This window comes from Cydia pomonella, unplaced genomic scaffold (genome assembly GCF_033807575.1).
Source record: "Cydia pomonella isolate Wapato2018A unplaced genomic scaffold, ilCydPomo1 PGA_scaffold_208, whole genome shotgun sequence".
NCBI classification, from domain to species: Eukaryota; Metazoa; Arthropoda; class Insecta; order Lepidoptera; family Tortricidae; genus Cydia; species Cydia pomonella.
The window spans coordinates 476690-496529 of record NW_026907848.1 but is presented as its reverse complement, the minus strand read 5'-3'; the positions used below and the strand labels follow the sequence as shown (position 1 = coordinate 496529).

Here is a 19840-nt window from a genome sequence, read left to right as displayed (position 1 = left end):
AAGAATCGCAAGCGTGTAGCCTATTTAAATCGGTTATGTTGGTATTATGGTTCCTTGACAGTTCTTTGTCGTAGATTTTGGTAATGATTTGCGAAACAAACTGAGTCCACTCGCTAGTATGGAAGTCCCGTCTCTTAAAACGTAGTGATTATATGCTCTTTGCAACAAACGTCAAAACTGAAAACAACTTAGTTCAAGCTAAACCGAATAAAATATAAAATAAGTTAAAAATGCCACAGTTGCAAGATAAACCTCGGGCATTGTTAGAAGAATTCCGTATTAAGGTATGTACTTATGTTGACCATCGTCTACTAAAAGTGAAATAACCACATGACTATCATTCTAACCTCTCCGGTTATTGTACTTGTGTTATCAATAAACTTTATTTCCAGAATGCTGCTAATGATTATGGCATGGCAGATGAGAAGTGGAACTTTAAAAAGTTCGTTAAAAACTTCCGTATTGTGGTAGTTAAAATGGATAATTCAGAAATGGAATTCGATCTTATCGGCATTCAACCTGCATTTGCGAATGCGTTTCGAAGACTCATGCTGAGCGAGGTTCCTAGTATGGCTATTGAAAAAGTGATGATAAAAAACAACACTTCAATAATTCAGGATGAAGTCCTTGCCCACAGGTTGGGTCTGATACCCTTGAAAGCTGATCCAAGATTGTTTGAATACCGTCCTGAAGGTAAGTTTGACATTTCTTTCATGTCATTAATTTGAAAAAATTTCTTTATTGACCGAAAAAAAAGCAAAACTTGTATGCTTTTCTTTACAGATGCGACTGAAGGCACAGAGTTTGATACACTGGAATTCACATTAAAAGTGAAGTGCACTGCTAATACATCACAGTCTAAAGACTCATTCAGAACAGAGGACCTCTATATCAATCACAGTGGTAAGCATCCTGTTTTCTGATAATACCAGTGGCTGTAACATAGTACGATCACATTTTTATCACTTGTCACTATGCCTGTCACATTCTCAACAAGTATGTAAGTGCAAAAGTGACAGGCATAGTGACAATTGATAACAAGTAACCGTCAAAAATATTTTTGACACACGTTTATTCCCGACTGCACTTTCTCTTATTTGTATGTCTATAAAGTACTTCTGGAGACCTTTCAAATGAGCCTAAACTCAATGTGTTTACGTTTTCCCATCGAAGAGTTCCTTTGCATACTATTGCATTGTCATCGGAAATACAGAAGTATACCAAATTTCAGCTCAAACAGACACCAGGAAGTGGTTCAAATTTAACTTACAAGATTTGAAGCACATATATATATGTAGATTTATACAAAGAAGATACGCGGTGAAGCTAAATAAGTGTGTAAAGATGTGACCATGCTACAGTCACACAGTTGACACAAAGAATGTAATCCTTTGGCAAAATCTAAGATGTTCAGCATAAATAAAAATGATCTCGTGTTGTTTGTTAATCAGCTGAATTAAACTCCTTTCTCATACGCTGTACTTCTTTTCAGTTTACTCATCTCAGATCAAATGGCATCCCATTGGCAACCAGGCATCTGTGCATAAGGAGGCTGATGTTGGCTCAGTGCATGACAAGATATTGATATCCAAAATGAGGCCTGGACACGAGCTAGATCTCCATATGATTGCTGTAAAGGGAATAGGAAAGGACCATGCCAAATTTTCACCAGTAGGTAAGTAAGTGGACTACAGTGCTGCTGTGGCAAAGCAAGTAATTGTAACTAACGTACATCCATACCTGTAGAGTAGCATTATGTGAAATTTGTCCATGGGTATAATACACCTACCAGTGTGTTTATCTTGAGTAGTGTTCATCTTTTATCTTGAGGAGTGTGTTGGTTGGGTATGTGACACAATTCTATTAATACTTAACTAAATCTTAATTCAATAAATTAATTAAATTTTAAGCATTAAATTATAGACTATATGTAACATGCAATCAACATAAGTTAACATCCTAGTGGAATGCTACTTGAGCATCTTACCACATTAGTAATTTTTTTTATTGTTTTCAGCAACTGCATCATACCGTCTACTGCCAGAAATCACATTAACCCGTGAAGTGATTGGAAGTGAGGCCATACTCCTGCAGAACTGCTTTTCACCAGGAGTCATAGGCATTGACTCGGAAGACAGAGCATTTGTCCGAGACGCACGCTATGATACCTGCAGCAGGAATGTTTACAAATATGAGGAAATCAAAGATGCTGTCATTCTAAGCCGGGTTCGGGATCATTTTATATGTAAGTTCCAAGTTATATTGGCCCAATAAATAATAGTATCAAGATTAAAAGTAAAGGACAACAGCATTGACAGTCAGACAAAGAAGTAAAAAGAGATCACATACTTATTATTCACAACCAATAGTGCATTTAATGGTGTATTTAATATTGTATTTCTATTATGATACATTAAATTATAAATATATAATATTTAATATCTTAGATTACAAACGGATTATTTTGAATGTATTGCTATTAAATAACTTTTTTTTTCAGTTAATGTGGAGTCGGTGGGGGCCATGGCACCTAATGTTATATTTGTTGAAGCTGTTAAAATACTGAAAGAAAAATGTAAATCATTGTTAGATGAATTAAATAAGCTTAATTAATATATTTTTTGTCTTATTTGTTACCTTTTATAAATGTCCTAAGACAACAACCAACTTCCAGATGCTAAATTATATTTATTTTAACTAAGGTCATGGTCAATGTGGTTATACAAGACTGGTAGAAGTCAGACCATGATTAGTTGGCAGCGATTTTGATAGCCCAGATGGTGCAAGTGTCAATTAAACATCCTAATCCTAATTTCATAGAAGTTTGACGTTTTAAATAACCTGTGCACTGCTGTGCACCGTTTGGGCTATCAAAATCGCTGCCAAGTTATCTTGGTTTGACTCTATTTTTTTTTTAGCTGGTAACTCTCGTAATTGTATACGTACAGTCATGTGCAGAGATAGTTGACCCCCCTGCAACAAGATTTCTTTTCTATGCATAGGGGGTCACTTATTTCACGTCGCTCAGACATAGTCTGAAAGGAAGAGCTTCACTCTTTACCAATCTTCTTTAAGTTGGGTATTAGGTTGGGTCGAAAAATAAAAATATTTATTTACGATTTCTAATAGTGCGGGATTGGTGATCCTGACAAAAAGAAACACCAGAATATTTTTTTTACTACTTACTACCCGCGCATTGCGTTTAAATTTTTCGAAAATCGCCGAAAAACGCAATTTACAATTTTTTTTTTACATCTAAAATAATAATTTATAAATATATATCTAACATAATAAAATAATACTGTGAGCCATGGTAACACCTGCAGGAGGATAAGGGGGCACGGGGGAGGGTCGCAAATTATACGATGCGCGTGTGAGAATACTAAGTTAAAATAGATGTCCGAGTAGATGACAGCAAACCCCACTGTTATGTAAACAAGTAATTAAAACAGAATTAATAGTCAGTATCACGTTCAATTCTCAATACTGCTTGATAATACTAAGTTAACTGTATAAATTAGGCATAATTTGTCATCAAGTAATTTATTTACCTTGATTCAGAATTATTTGAAACTGCTAAAACAATCACTAGATGCTATTTGGGTTACTAGTTTGATCAATTAAATAATGAACAAATATAATTGAAAATAAAACGTTTTTATTAAAGTTAATAATCCTATTTATTCACCTTATCATCAACAACTAATAAATACAATAACTAATACTTTATAATTGACCAAGATATGATTGAACTAATTATTGACTAATTAATCCATCAAATGAATTATCAGGTAAGTACATAAACATTTAAAATAATTATCAACATAGTATTACTAACTTTCAATATTCCTGTGGCGACGATTAACTCAGTGCTGCAGCGCAAAGCAGAATGACAATGAGAATTATCCAAATGAATCGGGTCGGGCCCTTTTATATCCACTGCTAACCAGCCACTCGCAACTGGTTGATCATGCCATTTGTCGTTCGAGAAGTGACGTCACAAACGTATCTTCTCATGTACCATATCTATTTATCGAATAATGCAGACTAAAATGATCACAACATCTTTTCAATAAACTCCGTTATACATAATTTCTAATAAGTAATATTAATACTTAATATAATCACTTTTAAATAGTTTACAAATCTTATTAGTAGGTTAACTACTGTCTCAAAGTTACCACTACCCACTACCCATGTTTCTCTAATCAACCGTGATTTCGTATCGTACCTCACAAATGGTGTAAACTTCACGTGATATTGAGTTAAGTGTTTAAATAGTGAATATTTATCAACATTGGACGTCAAAGAGAAACAGGTCAGTTCTATACATAATCTTATACCTTTAACTTTAAACGAGCAATTCTTGTATATATATATATATATATATATATATATATATATATATATATATATTTCAGGGATCTCGGAAACGGCTCTAACGATTTCGCTGAAATTTGGTATAAGTATGGGGGTTTTTGGGGGTAAACAATCGATCTAGATTAGTCTTATGTTTGGGAAAACGCGTGTTTTCGAGTTTTCATGCGTTTTTCTTTCGTCGCCGAATATGGTCGCTAATTTCGTGCCGCAGGCCACTGTCCGTCCGTCTGGTCCAGCGGGTTAAGACGCGGACGGCTAGAAACGAGTGTTACGGGTTCGAATCTCGCCCGGTGATTTACTTTTTTTTTATATGTTCAAGTTTATATATAATTTTTTAATTTTTATTGTTTTAGACAAGTTTAATTTAGTAAAAAAATTTAGTTAAGATTATTACCTATACACCACCATATTACAATAAATAGTTATAACCGAGCAAAGCTCGGTCGCCCAGGTACTTTATAAATAATAATCTAACACGCGCGTATATCACGACGCATTGTTTTAGTGATAGCAACTTCTTGTTATTATTTTAATCGTTATTTTCACTGTTATTATTGGAAGTGTGCTTTATAATGGAGATAAGCAGTAGAAGAACAACAAATTGTCGTATTTTTGTTCTGATTCTGACCGACGTTACCTGTACGACATAGTATCAGCTGTTATAAATGGCGAATGTCTTCCTGTTTTGTCTCATCGTTCTCCAGGAAAAATGTCTTACGCCCGATAGCTTACAAATAAGGTCCGACCGAGATCTCGGTTTCGGTCTCGGCATTCTCGGCCAAAAATCGAGCCGATATCTCGGTCTCGGCTCTCGGCCAAAATGGGCCGAGATTCTTGCCGAGACCGAGAATAGGCAATGAGTTATCATTGGTGAATTTGAATTTTCCCCGCACGAGCGCCTGTTTCTTAGCTACCCGTTGGTTGCATCGCCCAGTTGGTGTGACGTTTTTTGTGATTTTGATTGGTTTCGTACTCACATTTTAAGCCAATTACTTATCAAATACTAAGTGTTGGGATCGGATAGTTGCGGTTGCAAGAAATGACTAGTTCATTTGGGTCTTTTCGTTTTGTGGTTATTATTATTGATGAATAAATAAGTGTATATTGTTATCGGGATGTAACTTAGATTAACTTGTTGTGAGTAGAAGATGACACTGGATATTTTGATACTAAATATATTTGTGTTAACGGGAAAACGCAAAGCAGTAGGTATGTACTAAAACGACACCTGTGGCGGATATTTTGGTTTACAGTATAGAACTCTTTATTTTGATTATTGTTATTGTACCTCTCTTTGTCCACATCCGTACTGAAAAAACCGGCCAAGTGTGTGTCGGACCACGCATAATGGAAGGTTTCGTACCTTCATACAATACAAAAAAGCCGTTAGTGGCACTTTCGTCGTTTTAATAAGATCAGTTTTTTTTATAACTCTTAAATGTCTTAACTTAACCGACCATATTCAAAATAATTTGCCTGAAAAATTATTTGCTTATTAAGCTTTATTATTTAGATATTTTTAAATGGATTTGCTCTCCCAGTTCAAAAGTTAGAGGGGATCACACAATTTTTTTGGAGCGATTATTTCCAAAAGTATTTACTTAATCAAGAAAACGTTTTTAGCAACCTTTATGTATTTTTAAATACCTATCTAATGATGAGCCACATGATTTTTTTAAACTTTTAGTTACATTTATATGTAGTATATATTTGAAAATATATTTTACAATTGTTTTTCGAAACTAAGAAGCGACTTACATAATACATACTGTACACCTACGTTCCAAAGGTTATAAAATATATCGTATAGTTTTTGAGTAAAATGGCTGTGACGTACGCACAGACCGACAGACATAAGGACATGAGGAAACTATAAGGGTTACATTTTTGCCATTTTACTATTACTATTTAATAGCACTACCAATTGATTATGATAACTTTTTTCTGATAAATCGTTGAATTTCAATTATAAAACATTTTTAGTACAAAATTCGTCTTTTTTCTATTTTATAAATTCTCGGTCTCGGTCTCGGCCGAGAATCCAATTGTATCTCGGTCTCGGTCTCGGTCGAGACAAAAAAAAAGCATTCTTGGTCGGACCTTATACATAATACATGTACACCTACACCTACGTTCCAAAGGTTATAAAATATATCGTATAGTTTTTGAGTAAAATGGCTGTGACGTACGCACAGACCGACAGACATAAGGACATGACGAAACTATAAGGGTTACATTTTTGCCATTTTGGCTACGGAACCCTAAAAATACTATTTAATAGCGCTACGAATTGATTATGATAACTTTTTTCTGATAAATCGTTGAATTTCAATTATAAAACATTTTTAGTACAAAATTCGTCTTTTTTTTTCTATTTTATAAGTTCTCGGTCTCGGCCAAGAATCCAATTGAATCTCGGTCTCGGTCTTGGTCGAGACAAAAAAAGCATTCTCGGTCGGAGCTTACTTACAAAGGCCAACCCACCGCATAATTTAAATTAACTAGTTAGCTATGTTTGTAGTCAAAGTTTACGCTCACATCAGTCCCATCTGGTTTGATATCAAAAGACACCCTCTGTGTAAAGACGGGGCAAGACACTTATGGAAACTGATCTCAGATTCTAGATACCTTTCTGCAAATCTTAAAAGGTGGTTGATCCCGTGATAAAACAAAAAGCATATTTCGCTTACCCGGAAAACCTAATCCTGGCTTTGTTAACCGAGCCTCAGAAGCACGTACGAGAGCTTGCTGCCAGGTGTATTTTGAAAGCTAGAAATGGTCCTACTTCTGGTCCTAATCTTCGTGTGTTCCAAGTATCTAAGATTAATCGGCTGCGTGTTATACTAATCTGATTGAATGGCAGGAAAAATACACCCAATCTCCGATACTACGCAATGTTACAGATCAAGCCCTACTTTCTCTGGTGGAGTCAAGAGGCAATGATGAAATAACTTTTCCTGCGGCTGCCATGTCATACACAAGCTGTGGAGAGGGTGGTAAAGACGGTTACTGAAGTCTGAAGTATGCAATAAAACCGCTAGGGAAGGTATGTTATAGACAAAAAAAACAGAGCCGAAAAATCATGCCAAGATTCGAAAGCAGAAAGGATTTTAACGCTTTTTTACCGTTTTGGATACTAATTTGACAATCGTGTATACTATATGCTTTTGAATAAATATCCTTTTTTTTTAATGTATGTTGCATTTTATATAATAATACACCTTATTTTTGGAAGAATTCTTATAAAAATGCTATCTCAGATATTAGTGAAATTTTGAAATTTTCAAAGTCGTTGCGCGGCCGCGCGGGTAGACACAAAAGACTTAAATACAAAACTTTTTTTCCCGAATTTTGAACCTTTCAGCGTGGGTCAACTTTTTATCACTATTAGAAAAAAAATACAAAAAAAATTGCTCCGTACATAAACGACCCACCCTATTGGGTATGTACACAAACGCAAGAGTTTAAAGCCACGAAAGATCTTGTAGACGGTCTTCTCCACAATGACCTTAGTTATAAAAATTCTTAATATTCACCTTGTTATAAAAATTAACCCCTTCATGTAAAAAAAATATATTCTGTGTAAATTTTAACTTTAGGAGCTATCAATAGAGTTGAATATTATAACTGCCATATATGGCTGCATATGCGGTAAAGGAGTTAACATTGACACCTTAGCCATAGAAAGACTATCTGTTCTGTAGAAATTATAATTAAAGAGGCAAATGACGAGTTTTGTATTTTCGCAGTACATAGTTATCTGCCTCTCTATCACTCTTGACAGAAATAGAGAGGCAAATAAACAAACTAAAGAAATAAATGGTTCGCGGTAGGCCTTCTGAATTCTGAATACACACCAATTATTTGTACAGCAGGTCCTATGGCTATTACCTTTATCTTTACCCCTCCCGTTTTGTCTCAGGGATGTTAGGTCTTCACTTTCTATAACTGAGACGAAAACTGCTTTTGTTGATACATTACCATGGAGTTGTACACAACAGATTAAATAATTCAGCCGTACTAGAACGAATGGGCCTGCATGTGCCAGTGCAGCGGACGGTGTCGGACGCCGTGAATGCCCTGCCGCCACGTAGGGTCCGACCGAGAACGCTTTTTTTGTCTCGGCTGAGACCGAGACCGAGATTCAATGGGATTCTCGGCCAAGACCGAGACCGAGAATTTATAAAATAGAAAAAAAAAATACGAATTTTGTACTAAAATGTTTTGAATATCGAAATTCGACAATTTATCAGCAAAAAGTTATCATAGGTAATCAATTCGTAGCGCTATTAAATAGTATTTTCAGGGTTCCGTAGCCAAAATGGCAAAAATGGAACCCTTATAGTTTTGTCACGTCCTTATGTCTGTCGGTCTGTGCGTATGTCACAGCCATTTTACTCATAAACTATACAATATATTTTATAAACAAATTTAGAACGTAGGTGTAAATGTATTATGTAAGTTGCTTCTTAGTTTAGAATAAAAATTGTAAAATATATTTTCAAATATATACTCCATACAAATGTAACTAAAAGTTAAAAATAATTCATGTGGTTCATCATTAGATAGGTCTTTAAAAATACATAAAGATTGTTAAATTTTTTTTTTTTTTATTTAGTCAATATTTTTGGAAATAATTGCTCCAAAAAAAATTGTGTGATCTCCTCTAACTTTTGAACCGGGAGAGCAAAACCACTTCCAAAATATCTAAATAATAAAGCTTCATAAGCAAATAATTTTTCAGGAAAATCATTTAGAATATGGTCGGTTAAGTCATTTAAGAGTCATAAAAAAACTTATCTTATTAAAACGACGAATGACCCAAATGAAATGAACAAGTCATTACTTGCAACCGCGCCTATCCGATCCCAACACTTAGTATTTGATAAGGAATTGGCTTAAAATGTGGGTACTAAACCAATCAAAATCACAAAAAAACGTCACACAAATCGGGCGATGCAACCAACGGGTGGCTTAGATCCCGGTGCTCGTGCGCGGAAAATTCAAATTCACCAATGATAACTCATTGCCTAGTCTCGGTCTCGGCAGGAATCTCGGCCGATTTTGGCCGAGAGCCGAGACCGAGATCTCGGCTCGATTTTTGGCCGAGAATGCCGAGACCGAGACCGAGATCTCGGTCGGACCTTACCGCCACGGCGCCGCCGCCGCCTGTTCGCGTGGCTGCGTGCGCGCACCCGCCAGGCCGACAACACGCCTACGCCCCGGCCACTTGCCCTTTTTAATGTGATGGCTATTGAGGGTCATGACGTTGATGTTTTCGCAGATAATGTTGGTGAATTTTGCAGAAAATGTCTCCAAAGTTTAAATATTATTTTATATGATTAATTTATTTTATTGTTATTATTTCATTGTTTTATTGTAATTTGATAGCTCTCATTTAATTTAATTGTGTCAATTTTGATTATTTAATTGAAATGAACTAACATTTTTTTATTGTGATTTAATTATTTTATTTTAATGTATAGTGTGTATTAGGGTTCAGAACCGGGAAATCCCGGTCTCGAAAGTACCGGGAATTCCCGGTTCTTTTGTCAGTAAAATGGAACCGGGAAACCAAATTTGATTCCCGGTTCTTTCGGTACTTTCGGGAATTTTATTTTTATTAAGCGATTCACACTACTATTTACTTATATACTCTTACTTTAATTTTCCACACTTTCTACTATTCAAACATTCAAAACTAACGTGAATAATTCAGCGTTAAAATAAATAACGCGCGAAATTAATGGTGCGCTCGATATTACCAATAACTACCTACACTCGCTCGCTGTTGCTAGGAAGGAAAGTAAGTATATAGTAAGTCAAGAATAGGTAGGTACTCGGAAAGAGATATTATTTTTAAATATTTTTTGGTAAAAAAGTTTAATTTTGTTTTCTTTGAAAAATGTTTAAGATATTTATAAATATTTAAGGAATCTCAGGTGACTGGCTAATATTTACCATTTTATTGACAGTTAACACTTACTTAAGAACCTAACAAAAACACTGTGATTGATTATAGTCTGGTTTATATATAATAACTTACTACTAGGTATGAGAATAGAAAATAGTTTAATTTTGTTGCTTTTGAAAAATGTTTAAGATAATTCTAAATGTTTAAGGAATTTAAAATGACTACCTAATTTTGACCATTTTATTGACAGTAAATACTTAAGATCCTAAGAATAACACTGTGATTGACAATAGTCTGATTTATATATAATTACTTACTACTAGGTATGAGAATAGAAAATAGTTTAAGTAAGTAAGTAAGTAAGTAAATATTCTTTATTGCACCAACAATTATACATTTTACATACATGTAAAACTACAAATGAATGAATGTGTTTAATTTTGTTTTCTTTAAAAATGTTTAAGATAATTCTAAATGTTAAGGAATCTAAGATGACTGCCTTATTTTTACCCTTTAATTGACAGTAAATACTTACTTTATTACCTAACAATAACATAACACTATGATTAATTATAGTCTGATTTATATATAATTACCTACTACTAGGTATGAGAACAGAAAATAGAAGAAAAAAATTCGAATTAAAGTTACTTGAATACAGAATTTTAGTTTACTTTTGAAGCATAACCCTTGTTTTCTATGACAAAAACTAGCAAGAACCGAAAATACCGAAAAAACCGGGAAATCCCGGTTCCGTAATACAAAAGTACCGAAATTCCCGGTTCTCAAAAAGAATACCGGTTCCGAAAACACTAGTGTGTATTCATTTATTTATCCATAGCTGACATTGTTTATTTCTTTATTTTTGTTTCTTAATATTTTAATGTCTTAGATATAAATAACGTACCTATATGTAAAACTCTCATGTAAACGTTTTGGTGATGCACTGTAAGTTTATGTTGAAATAAATAAATTCATGAATTACACACGGCCAATCTATTATATATGGGTAAATTAGTATGTCAACTCTGGCACTTTCTTTTGCGATATAGGGTATGGAAAGAAATGCAATAAATAAAGCCAAGTGTAAGCTAAAGACAAAATATTCCAAAATTGTTATTTAAATGTTAAATATTTTTTTATTTAAAGTTAATCAAAAGAAATTAAAATACCTAGTGTAATTTTATCACGGCAGTTAGCGAAATTATTGATTTCAAGCGCTTGCAGTTCTCTTGTTAAACGTTGCGTCGTGCTGTCGTTGGCTGTATGTATTGTGACCTTGGCCTACAAATACATCTAGACTAGAAGAAAAAAAAATATAACAAAACAAGACTAGAAAAAATACGTCGAAGACAAGTGTTGTAGATTAATTCCATCATAAAAGTAATATTAGTTATATTGCTTAATAAGTTTGTTAGTGTTTTTTAACCGAGTATTTCCCTTCCACTATGGGTAGTCTAGATAAAGCAGTACTAACAGGATTTATTTGCCGTTTATGTTCTGAAATGCATCGCGTAGTTCTTCATATTTATGGCGAAGAAGGTATACGTTTGTGCATATCGGAGAAAATCAATAGGCATCTATCAATAAACGTAAGTTATTTGTTTATTTTATATCCTTGTCGTCAATTCTATATGTTAGTTTGTAATTTAATGATTCTAGAATTATTATTTGTCTATGCAGACTTTATTTCTCTCATTTTAAAGTACCTATACGTGTCCTAAGTCACTAACTAAAAATAACACATTTAACTGATTTAACTTTCAAGGAGACTTGTTTTGAATGGTATTACTATACTAGACTGTATATGTTGAGTTTGCTTTTAACTACGTAATCATTCAAGCAACACCCGTAATCTTCGTTCAATATACAGTTAGCAGCCAAAGTTGAATTTTACATTTCATGCTCATGAACTACTTGAGAACTTACTTCGTGTAACCACTATCAATTGTAATTAATATTGACTGCTCAGATTATTTCTTCATGTTCTCAGATTTACCGGTGGCAGGTCTATAGGCAATTAGAATAAAGTGTGAATATCTCCAAACTCCAAATATCAAAATATCAAGTCCTTTCAATGCCCTTCCACTGCTAGCTGCTATTATTCTTAATATTTATATGGACCTGGTTATTATTTGTGTTTTGTTTTCTATTTCAGGTATCTCAATCAGATCCTCTGCCTAAAACTATTTGCAAAAGTTGTTTAGAGAAACTGGAAAGCCAACATAGGCTTGTGATGCGTATTGAACAAGCAGCAAAAATGGTACGCCAATATCCGGCCAGACTTGGCCAACGGCGTGGGTGTCTACTGAGCCATTGTGACAATAGCTCAAATGGCCCTCCACATCCTCCTGTACCAAAATAATGTCACAACAATCTCAATTTTTAGTATTCCTACAACATAGACCATTATCCTGTATTATCTAAAGCTTGCATTAGTTATTGTCAATAATATATATTGATCATATATCTGTGGCTATGTGTTTTACAGCCCATAAAATATTTTTTGTTGTAATTCAAGATAATTTATTTTATGTATTATTACTTATTAGTATTTAAATTAAAGTTTTGTACACTTGCTGAAGGAAGGTAGAGTTAGACCATGATAACTCTGCAGTGATTTTTTTAGCAGAGATGCAAGTGTTATTTTAAACATCAAACTTCCATGAAATTATGAAGTTTAAATAACAATAACAATCGCTGCATAGTTATTTTGGTCTGACTCTACCTATACAGTACAGTTATAGTATAGTACATCATAATTCATTAAATTAATATAATAAAATTTTATCTGCAAATTTGATGAATTGAAATGATCAATTTGATGTAAATACACAGCATAAAAACATATTAGATATATTAAGTAATGTGTCATGAGATAGGATGAGTATGAATATTTAAATGTTAGACCATTTGCAAAATGATGAAACCTATGAAATATATGATACAGATGTATACAGATTAAGATTTGTTTATTTCATTATAACAAATAAATAATTCATCTGTATGAATTTATAAGATTTAAGTTTTATGAGTTAACAATAAAAAAAATCAACCATAATTTAGCCTCATACAAAAACGGATGAACTAATTGCGACAAAAACACTTAAATAAAAAAAATGGACCATGGAAAAACACTCCAGTTTTAAAAATCTTTTAACTAAATATTTAAATATTACAGGTTTTAAACATCTGATAAATGTGTAATCTGCTTTGATTTGATACCCGACACATGCGTATGTATATGTCCAATATACAATATATAGTTTGAGTGCAATACGCAGTATTCCCAACGAGGCAAGAGATGGCCTGTGCCGCTGTCTCTCAGTAGTTTTGGGTTTCCAACATCGCTCAACAGCATGACTAAAAAGTGGAAGCGGTTACTGGCTCAGATTAGTCTCTTTCACCGTTTCCCAAAAGGTTATGCCTTACTATATTGTACAGTGTATTAGAATGACTTTGATTAGATTATTTAAATATAACATTGAGGCTAATTTTAAGCATTAGGTCTGTATGATATTATGTTTGCCTCTATTTAGATTATATTAATATGATTAATTAATCAAACATCATTTCATTTTAACCTTTTAATTTTAGACATATATATTCACTTTAGTAATTTAAGGTGGGAAAAAATCCCAGTAAGTAGTAATTTGGGACAAAATTATGTATACTATATTGATATATGGTTTGTCAGTGTTTTTGGGACAACATTTGATGTGTATCATAATACCTATAGGGTAGGTAGACAGGGTACGGTAGTAAAAGTTTATTGTTCGTGTCTTTGCTATCACAGCTCTATTTGGGGAATTACGTAGATGGTTAATTTTACATTCTATTTGCGTGCTATTGTTACAAGTCGAGATCGGTTATGTTATAATTAAGTATAACAGTAAACGGGGACGGTTGTAACAAATCCCAGTAAAACCAACAATAAATAACTTCGTTAAATTTCATGGTCAAACGCAATACAATGATTGTAATAAGTACCGTACATAAAATTAATAATTATTTCGAGCAGTCAATACAGTAGCCTCGTAAGTCCTTGCGTCCTTGTAGACCGCGTCCAGGCGCATATTTCGTCAGTCATCGCCTCCCAGCTGATACTTTGTCAGATGATAGTTTAGAACAGGGGTTCCCAATCTTTTTCAACATGCGGCGCAGTTACAAGTTTAGTATTTTGCAACGGCGCCCTTGTAAATTTAAAATCACGGTCGAAAAAGAGTGATACGATGCTATATTATTTACCGATGCGAGCGCTCAAATAGGTACCCGCGAATATTTGTGGTTTCGGATAATGATAGAACTCACGGCGCCCCTCTTTACTTTCTACGGCGCACCAGGGCGCCGCGGCGCACACTTTGGGAACCCCTGGTTTAGAATGTTTAGATGCTGTTTTAAACTAAAAAACTGTCAGCCGGTTCTATCGCGGTGGAATGACTTTCAGCTGTAAAATGAACAAGTAAAAAATATGCGCCTTACCACTTTATGTGCTGCAAAGTATGCGTAATGTGTGATTTGCGTAATCCGTTGATGGCTTTTCAGGCGTTTACGCCTGATGAAATGCTACATGCAAAGTTTCATGATTTGTTATTGCTGTCATAAAAGGTATAGCGGATATATTTTACATGTTCATGCGACCAGCTGATGTTCTTACCACCGCGATATAACCGGCTGACGATTTTTTAATTAACAACAGCATCTGAACTATCATTTGACAAAGTATCAAACGGGAGGCGATGACATTTTTTTTTGTTTTACGTTTTTCGGTGGCTGCCATTTCTCAACCCACCAATGGAGCGGCAGCTGACGCCCACGAGGGTTCATCATACCTAGCCATTAACCACTACACGAGTTTTCAGCCGGGAGGCGACTGGTCATGAAAATTGTTCCTGGCTCGCGGTCTATTGGTTCTTGTAGTCTCGTGTAGTTGGTTTGGTAAATATTTGAGCTGTATTAACCCTTCCCTGTTACAACGTACCCAGTCTACTCTATGCGAGTAAAATATGGACAATTAAGTTAAGTTAATAACGAAAACTACGGTTTCTACACTTTCTACCTCTATATTTTTATTATTATTATAAAGAGGAATATAAACTAATATACAAAATATTTAACATTATTGCACACTCCCACTTGCTAGTAGTTTTTCAATTCTAGATGAATTTTTGTGTATAACGATCTTTAGATCATCTATTTTGTCTAGTTTTTCTTTTATGTCTGCATCTAGGTTTTTAATCTTTGTATGTAGGGGTAGCAGAGAATCATCGTTAGCTCTGAAAAAAAAAGAAGACATTTTATATAATGGGGCTCACACAGCAGCTATATTTAATTTTTGTTACACTTAAATACACCAAGTTATATAATTGCATTAATGTTTTAAGATGGTACAGTATAGTCAGCACCATACATGTTAAGTTGGCTAAATATTCGAATGTTCGAAATTAATTACACGAAATAGTTATAAAAATTGTGTTCGTCGCTTATTTAGCATCTTTGTCACTCCATTGTATCAGTAATAGGATATGCCATCAGCTAGGCTAACTTTACTTACGCCTTCTGCTTGGATAGTTCTTTAGACGTTTCATCATAAGTTCTTGTCCATTGCTGCAGTTCTTGGCGCATCACCTCTACGTCCTCCTGGATGTGGTCAAGAAGCTTTCCTAGTGGATTCGCAGCTCGCGAAACAGCTTGAATATTAAATTTGACTTGCTCTATCTCCTGATTTGATGCTTCTCGCGCCTTTTGGGCTCCAAATTGCCACTCCTAGTGTTAAAATAAAAAAAGTCGATATCTTACTAAGGCTCGACTCTGTCAGACCCCAAAGGTTAGTAGGCGTTGGAATCAAATGCCGTCTTTGCGTACACTTTCTCCAATCTATCTTGATTTAATGCATATGCACCGAATGTCCCTCTTTAGACACATGCATCCATATGATCCATATAATAAGCCCAAAATCGGTTTATTCCCACTAGTTACCACCAAGTTGTTATCAGTGGTAACTACTGGGATTTTTTTCCCACCTTTTACCACTGGTAACTACTGGAAAAAAAAATCCCAGTAGTTACCACCAAACCAAGTTGGTGGTAACTAGTAGAGGTGGAGGAGGAGGAGTAGTAGTGGTGGCCCAGCAGGTACTGGTAAAAGGTTGGAATTTTTTTCCCAGTAGTTACCACCAAAATTTGGTTAGCGTTAAATACTAATAAAAACAGTATACATATAGAGTGCTTTAATGAATAATTCATTAAAAGTATAATTAATTATAAGATAATTAGTTATTCGTTTAATTATAAGTCGATTACTGTTTCAGTAAACTGCCTTAAAGGTAATAAAAAAATCGGTCTTTGACTGATTTCTTTGTCCGTTCGTATAATTTTGATGTTATTTATTGAAAGGGACTTTATTGTCGATGGCGCTTACGCCATTATCAACGAGTTTCCTATATAAATACAACGCTGCGCTACGCAGTATGGCGTAAGCGCCCTTGTCAAAAGATCCCGGTTTCATAGGTAACTTCACAATTAATAACATAAATTCTCTCATGCTCTCGAGGTTGATGGCAAAAAGGAAAAAAAATGTAATAATTAATATAAGGTAATAATTCCAAATAAAACAAAATTAAAATATTACTTTACTTAAAAATAAATAAATAAATAAGACTTTAACAACATTGATTGAATCTCTATTGGCGCGTAGGATTAGGATAGGCCGCCGTAGCGACTAAAAGTTAACACGTATTATAATCCCATGCATGGATGCATGCATCATAGGAGCATCGTTGATAATGGCATAAGTGCCATCGACAATAAAGCCAAGGATACACTAGGGGACAAATGTCCCACGACACGTGTCGCGAGCGACGTCGGGTGAAGTGGCACGACGTTGCCAGACTTCGCTCGACTTGTCTGGCAACATCGCGCGACACGTGTCGCCAGTGACGTCGGGTGAAGTGGCGCGACGTTGCCGGACTTCGCTCGATATGTCTGGCAACATCGCGCGACACGTCGCCAGTGATGTCGGGTGAAGTGGCGCGACGTTGCCGGACTTCGCTCGACATGTCTGGCACCACCGCGCGACATGTGAAACAAAACTTCGTGATGTCCCCAGATATGTCTGTCTGTCTGTCTGTTTTTATTAGTATTGAACGCTAACCAAATTTTGGTGGTAACTACTGGGAAAAAAATCCCAGTAGTTACCACTGGTAACAACTTGGTAGTAACTAGTGGGAATAATCCCAAAATCGAGGTAACTTTGGACAAAAAAGCAAATGCCCAGCGTGTTGATGTGGTGCACCACGCTGGGAATGCTGCGGGAGGGACACGTTGGTTGGGAACACGAGTGGTGTCACTGAAGCATAGCTGTACCTGGTAAAGAGTTTCAGGGCATATGCATTCTAAGTAGTTATTAGGTATGTCCCTCTTTTATTCTTTTCATGACAGAATACGAAAAAATTACACGTATGATTTATTTTCTATAGAGTTACGAGTATAAACCCTGCCTTAACATTTCTGAAACCGGCCTGATGTGCAAAGCAAGTTTTTGAAACTTACAATCTCGGTTTTGCCAGAGACTTGAGAAAACTCTTTTTGTGAATCCAAAATCTGTTGAACTAAGTGACCATGTTGATTTATTGCAAGCTGGTCTGGTTGCTCTGCAGATGTATTATGAGATTGTGGTTGATCCACAATAATGATGCTTGCGTCTTCCTCCTAAAACGAATTCTAATATAAGAATGTGTAGGATGCATTTACCTATATATATATATGTCAATGATAGGATGTAATACATAATATAAGAAGAATCTCTTTAGGTAGGTACGAGTACCATATCTACTTGCCTCTTCATTGGGCGCGTTTTCGGTAATGATGTTTACTTTACCCACAAGTAAATTATCAGAAGCTTGCGCTGTCCCACTATGTTTGTCCCTCAACCGCGGCGCACCAGGCCTTGATGATGAAGGCCTCACGCTTGTTGGCCTGACTGGCTGACTAGGCACTATTGAATTCTTATTTGCTGAAATAACTCTATTTTCGTTATTTTTTTCTGTGGTGTCCACACTGTTCTGACGAAAATTATTTATGTTATTCTGTATTTTGTTCACGTTTAATTCTTGTTTATCATGCAAATTTTCATTTACTTTTTCTTCGTTTTTTACTTGTGTGTCCCTATGGTCTTCTTCAGTAGTTACTGGGTCAGGGAAATGAGGAGTTTTAAGATTAATTTCCTGGTTTTCTTCCAATTTATTTTGTGTTTCCAATAAATCATGAGATGATGAAGAATTTAAGTCTGTGTCTGCAATTGTGTAAGAAGTATCAAGCTTCTCTTTTACTAGTTCTTCTGTCTCAGATTCTTGTGGTGCTTCGGACTCTGGGTTTAATTTAACAGTTTCTGACTCCTTTCCATTTTTTTCCTGGTCTTCATCTTTATTAACTAATGATTTAGTTAAATCTTTACTAGACGTTTTTGACAATTTCTTATTAGGCTGGGTATTATTAATGTCAGGCTGCTGATTTGTATTTTCAACTGAGGGCTTTTTGCTAATTACTTTTGGTTTTTGTGTTGATATTTTTGGAGGTGGTTCTTGCTTGAGTGTACTTTCTCTGTCTTTTAATTTGCTAACTTTTTCTTTCGTCCCGCTTTTGACCAAAGACCCATCCCTTTTCTCTTTCTTCTGATTAGTCAATTTCTCATTACTTCTTGACGTAAGTTTATTTGAATCTGTACTTTTCTTAACAGCTTTTGAAGGTTCCTTAGTTTTGGTATCTACTGTTTGTACTGGTTTTGCCCCCTCCTTATATTTTCTTACAGCTTCATCAGAGGATATTTTTTTCTCAAGAACTTGAGCCAAACATTGAAGCAGCTCATTTGTTTTATCAGGTTCCTGCCCTGCAACTACTTTGGATGGCTTCACCGATAATGGTTTGCCATTGGCTAAACCTGTAGGGAAATCAATTGATTAATAGATAATAGAATAATAAAAAGGAAATACCTACAATGGGTTTTTTTCATTGGACAGATGAAATGGGAAGAGAAAGCGACTTACCAACCACGGATATAACTTTATTAAGAAATAATATTTTACTCTCTCTATCCTTAACATTATCGGAAACAAGTTCATCTTCTTCAAATAGTCCTTCGAAAAATCCAGTAGTCTTTAAAACCTGCAAAATTATATTTACATAGCTATGTCATTAAATATGAGTATTAATAAAATTGTCTTCATCGTCCTATTAGTATAATCAATACATACCGTCGTTATAATATCATGTAAGAATCTAAACGGAGGTTTCTTTAATAACTTATCACTCAACGGTGGGCGTTTCACGTACTTTCCAAGACTTGTTTGAGTGGCTTTGATTATACTTGGATCCAATTCTTTTTCCATTTCTCATAATTGAGAATATAGAGGCAATGTATAACTTCTTTACTTACTTTCCTAACTACCTGGCCAAAACAGTATGAGTATTATAAATGACTTTGGCATGTCTTTGTTTACTTCTCGTTGCTATAGTAATATTTGTGTTCGCGACGTGTATTTACGTGGAA

The 19840-nt window shown here is 34.9% G+C and overlaps 2 protein-coding genes across 2 annotated transcripts; one reads left to right on the top strand and one right to left on the bottom strand.

Annotated features, from left to right (window-relative positions):
- Positions 1-208: 208 nt before the first annotated feature.
- On the top strand, positions 209-2615 carry LOC133533845 (DNA-directed RNA polymerases I and III subunit RPAC1-like). Its single transcript, XM_061872903.1, has 6 exons — positions 209-284; positions 393-693; positions 784-903; positions 1493-1675; positions 2018-2245; positions 2501-2615. The coding sequence occupies exons 1-6, from the start codon at positions 231-233 to the stop codon at positions 2611-2613; spliced, it is 999 nt and encodes a 332-aa protein (XP_061728887.1). The 5' UTR covers positions 209-230; the 3' UTR covers positions 2614-2615.
- A 12717-nt stretch (positions 2616-15332) lies between these two features.
- On the bottom strand, positions 15333-19789 carry LOC133533848 (TRAF3-interacting protein 1-like). Its single transcript, XM_061872916.1, has 6 exons — positions 19545-19789; positions 19338-19455; positions 18132-19231; positions 17845-18003; positions 15849-16060; positions 15333-15570 (listed from the first exon to the last, which is right to left on the bottom strand). Exons 1-6 carry the CDS (start codon positions 19677-19679, stop codon positions 15414-15416), a joined length of 1881 nt encoding a protein of 626 aa, XP_061728900.1. The 5' UTR covers positions 19680-19789; the 3' UTR covers positions 15333-15413.
- Between the last annotated feature and the right edge of the window lie 51 nt (positions 19790-19840).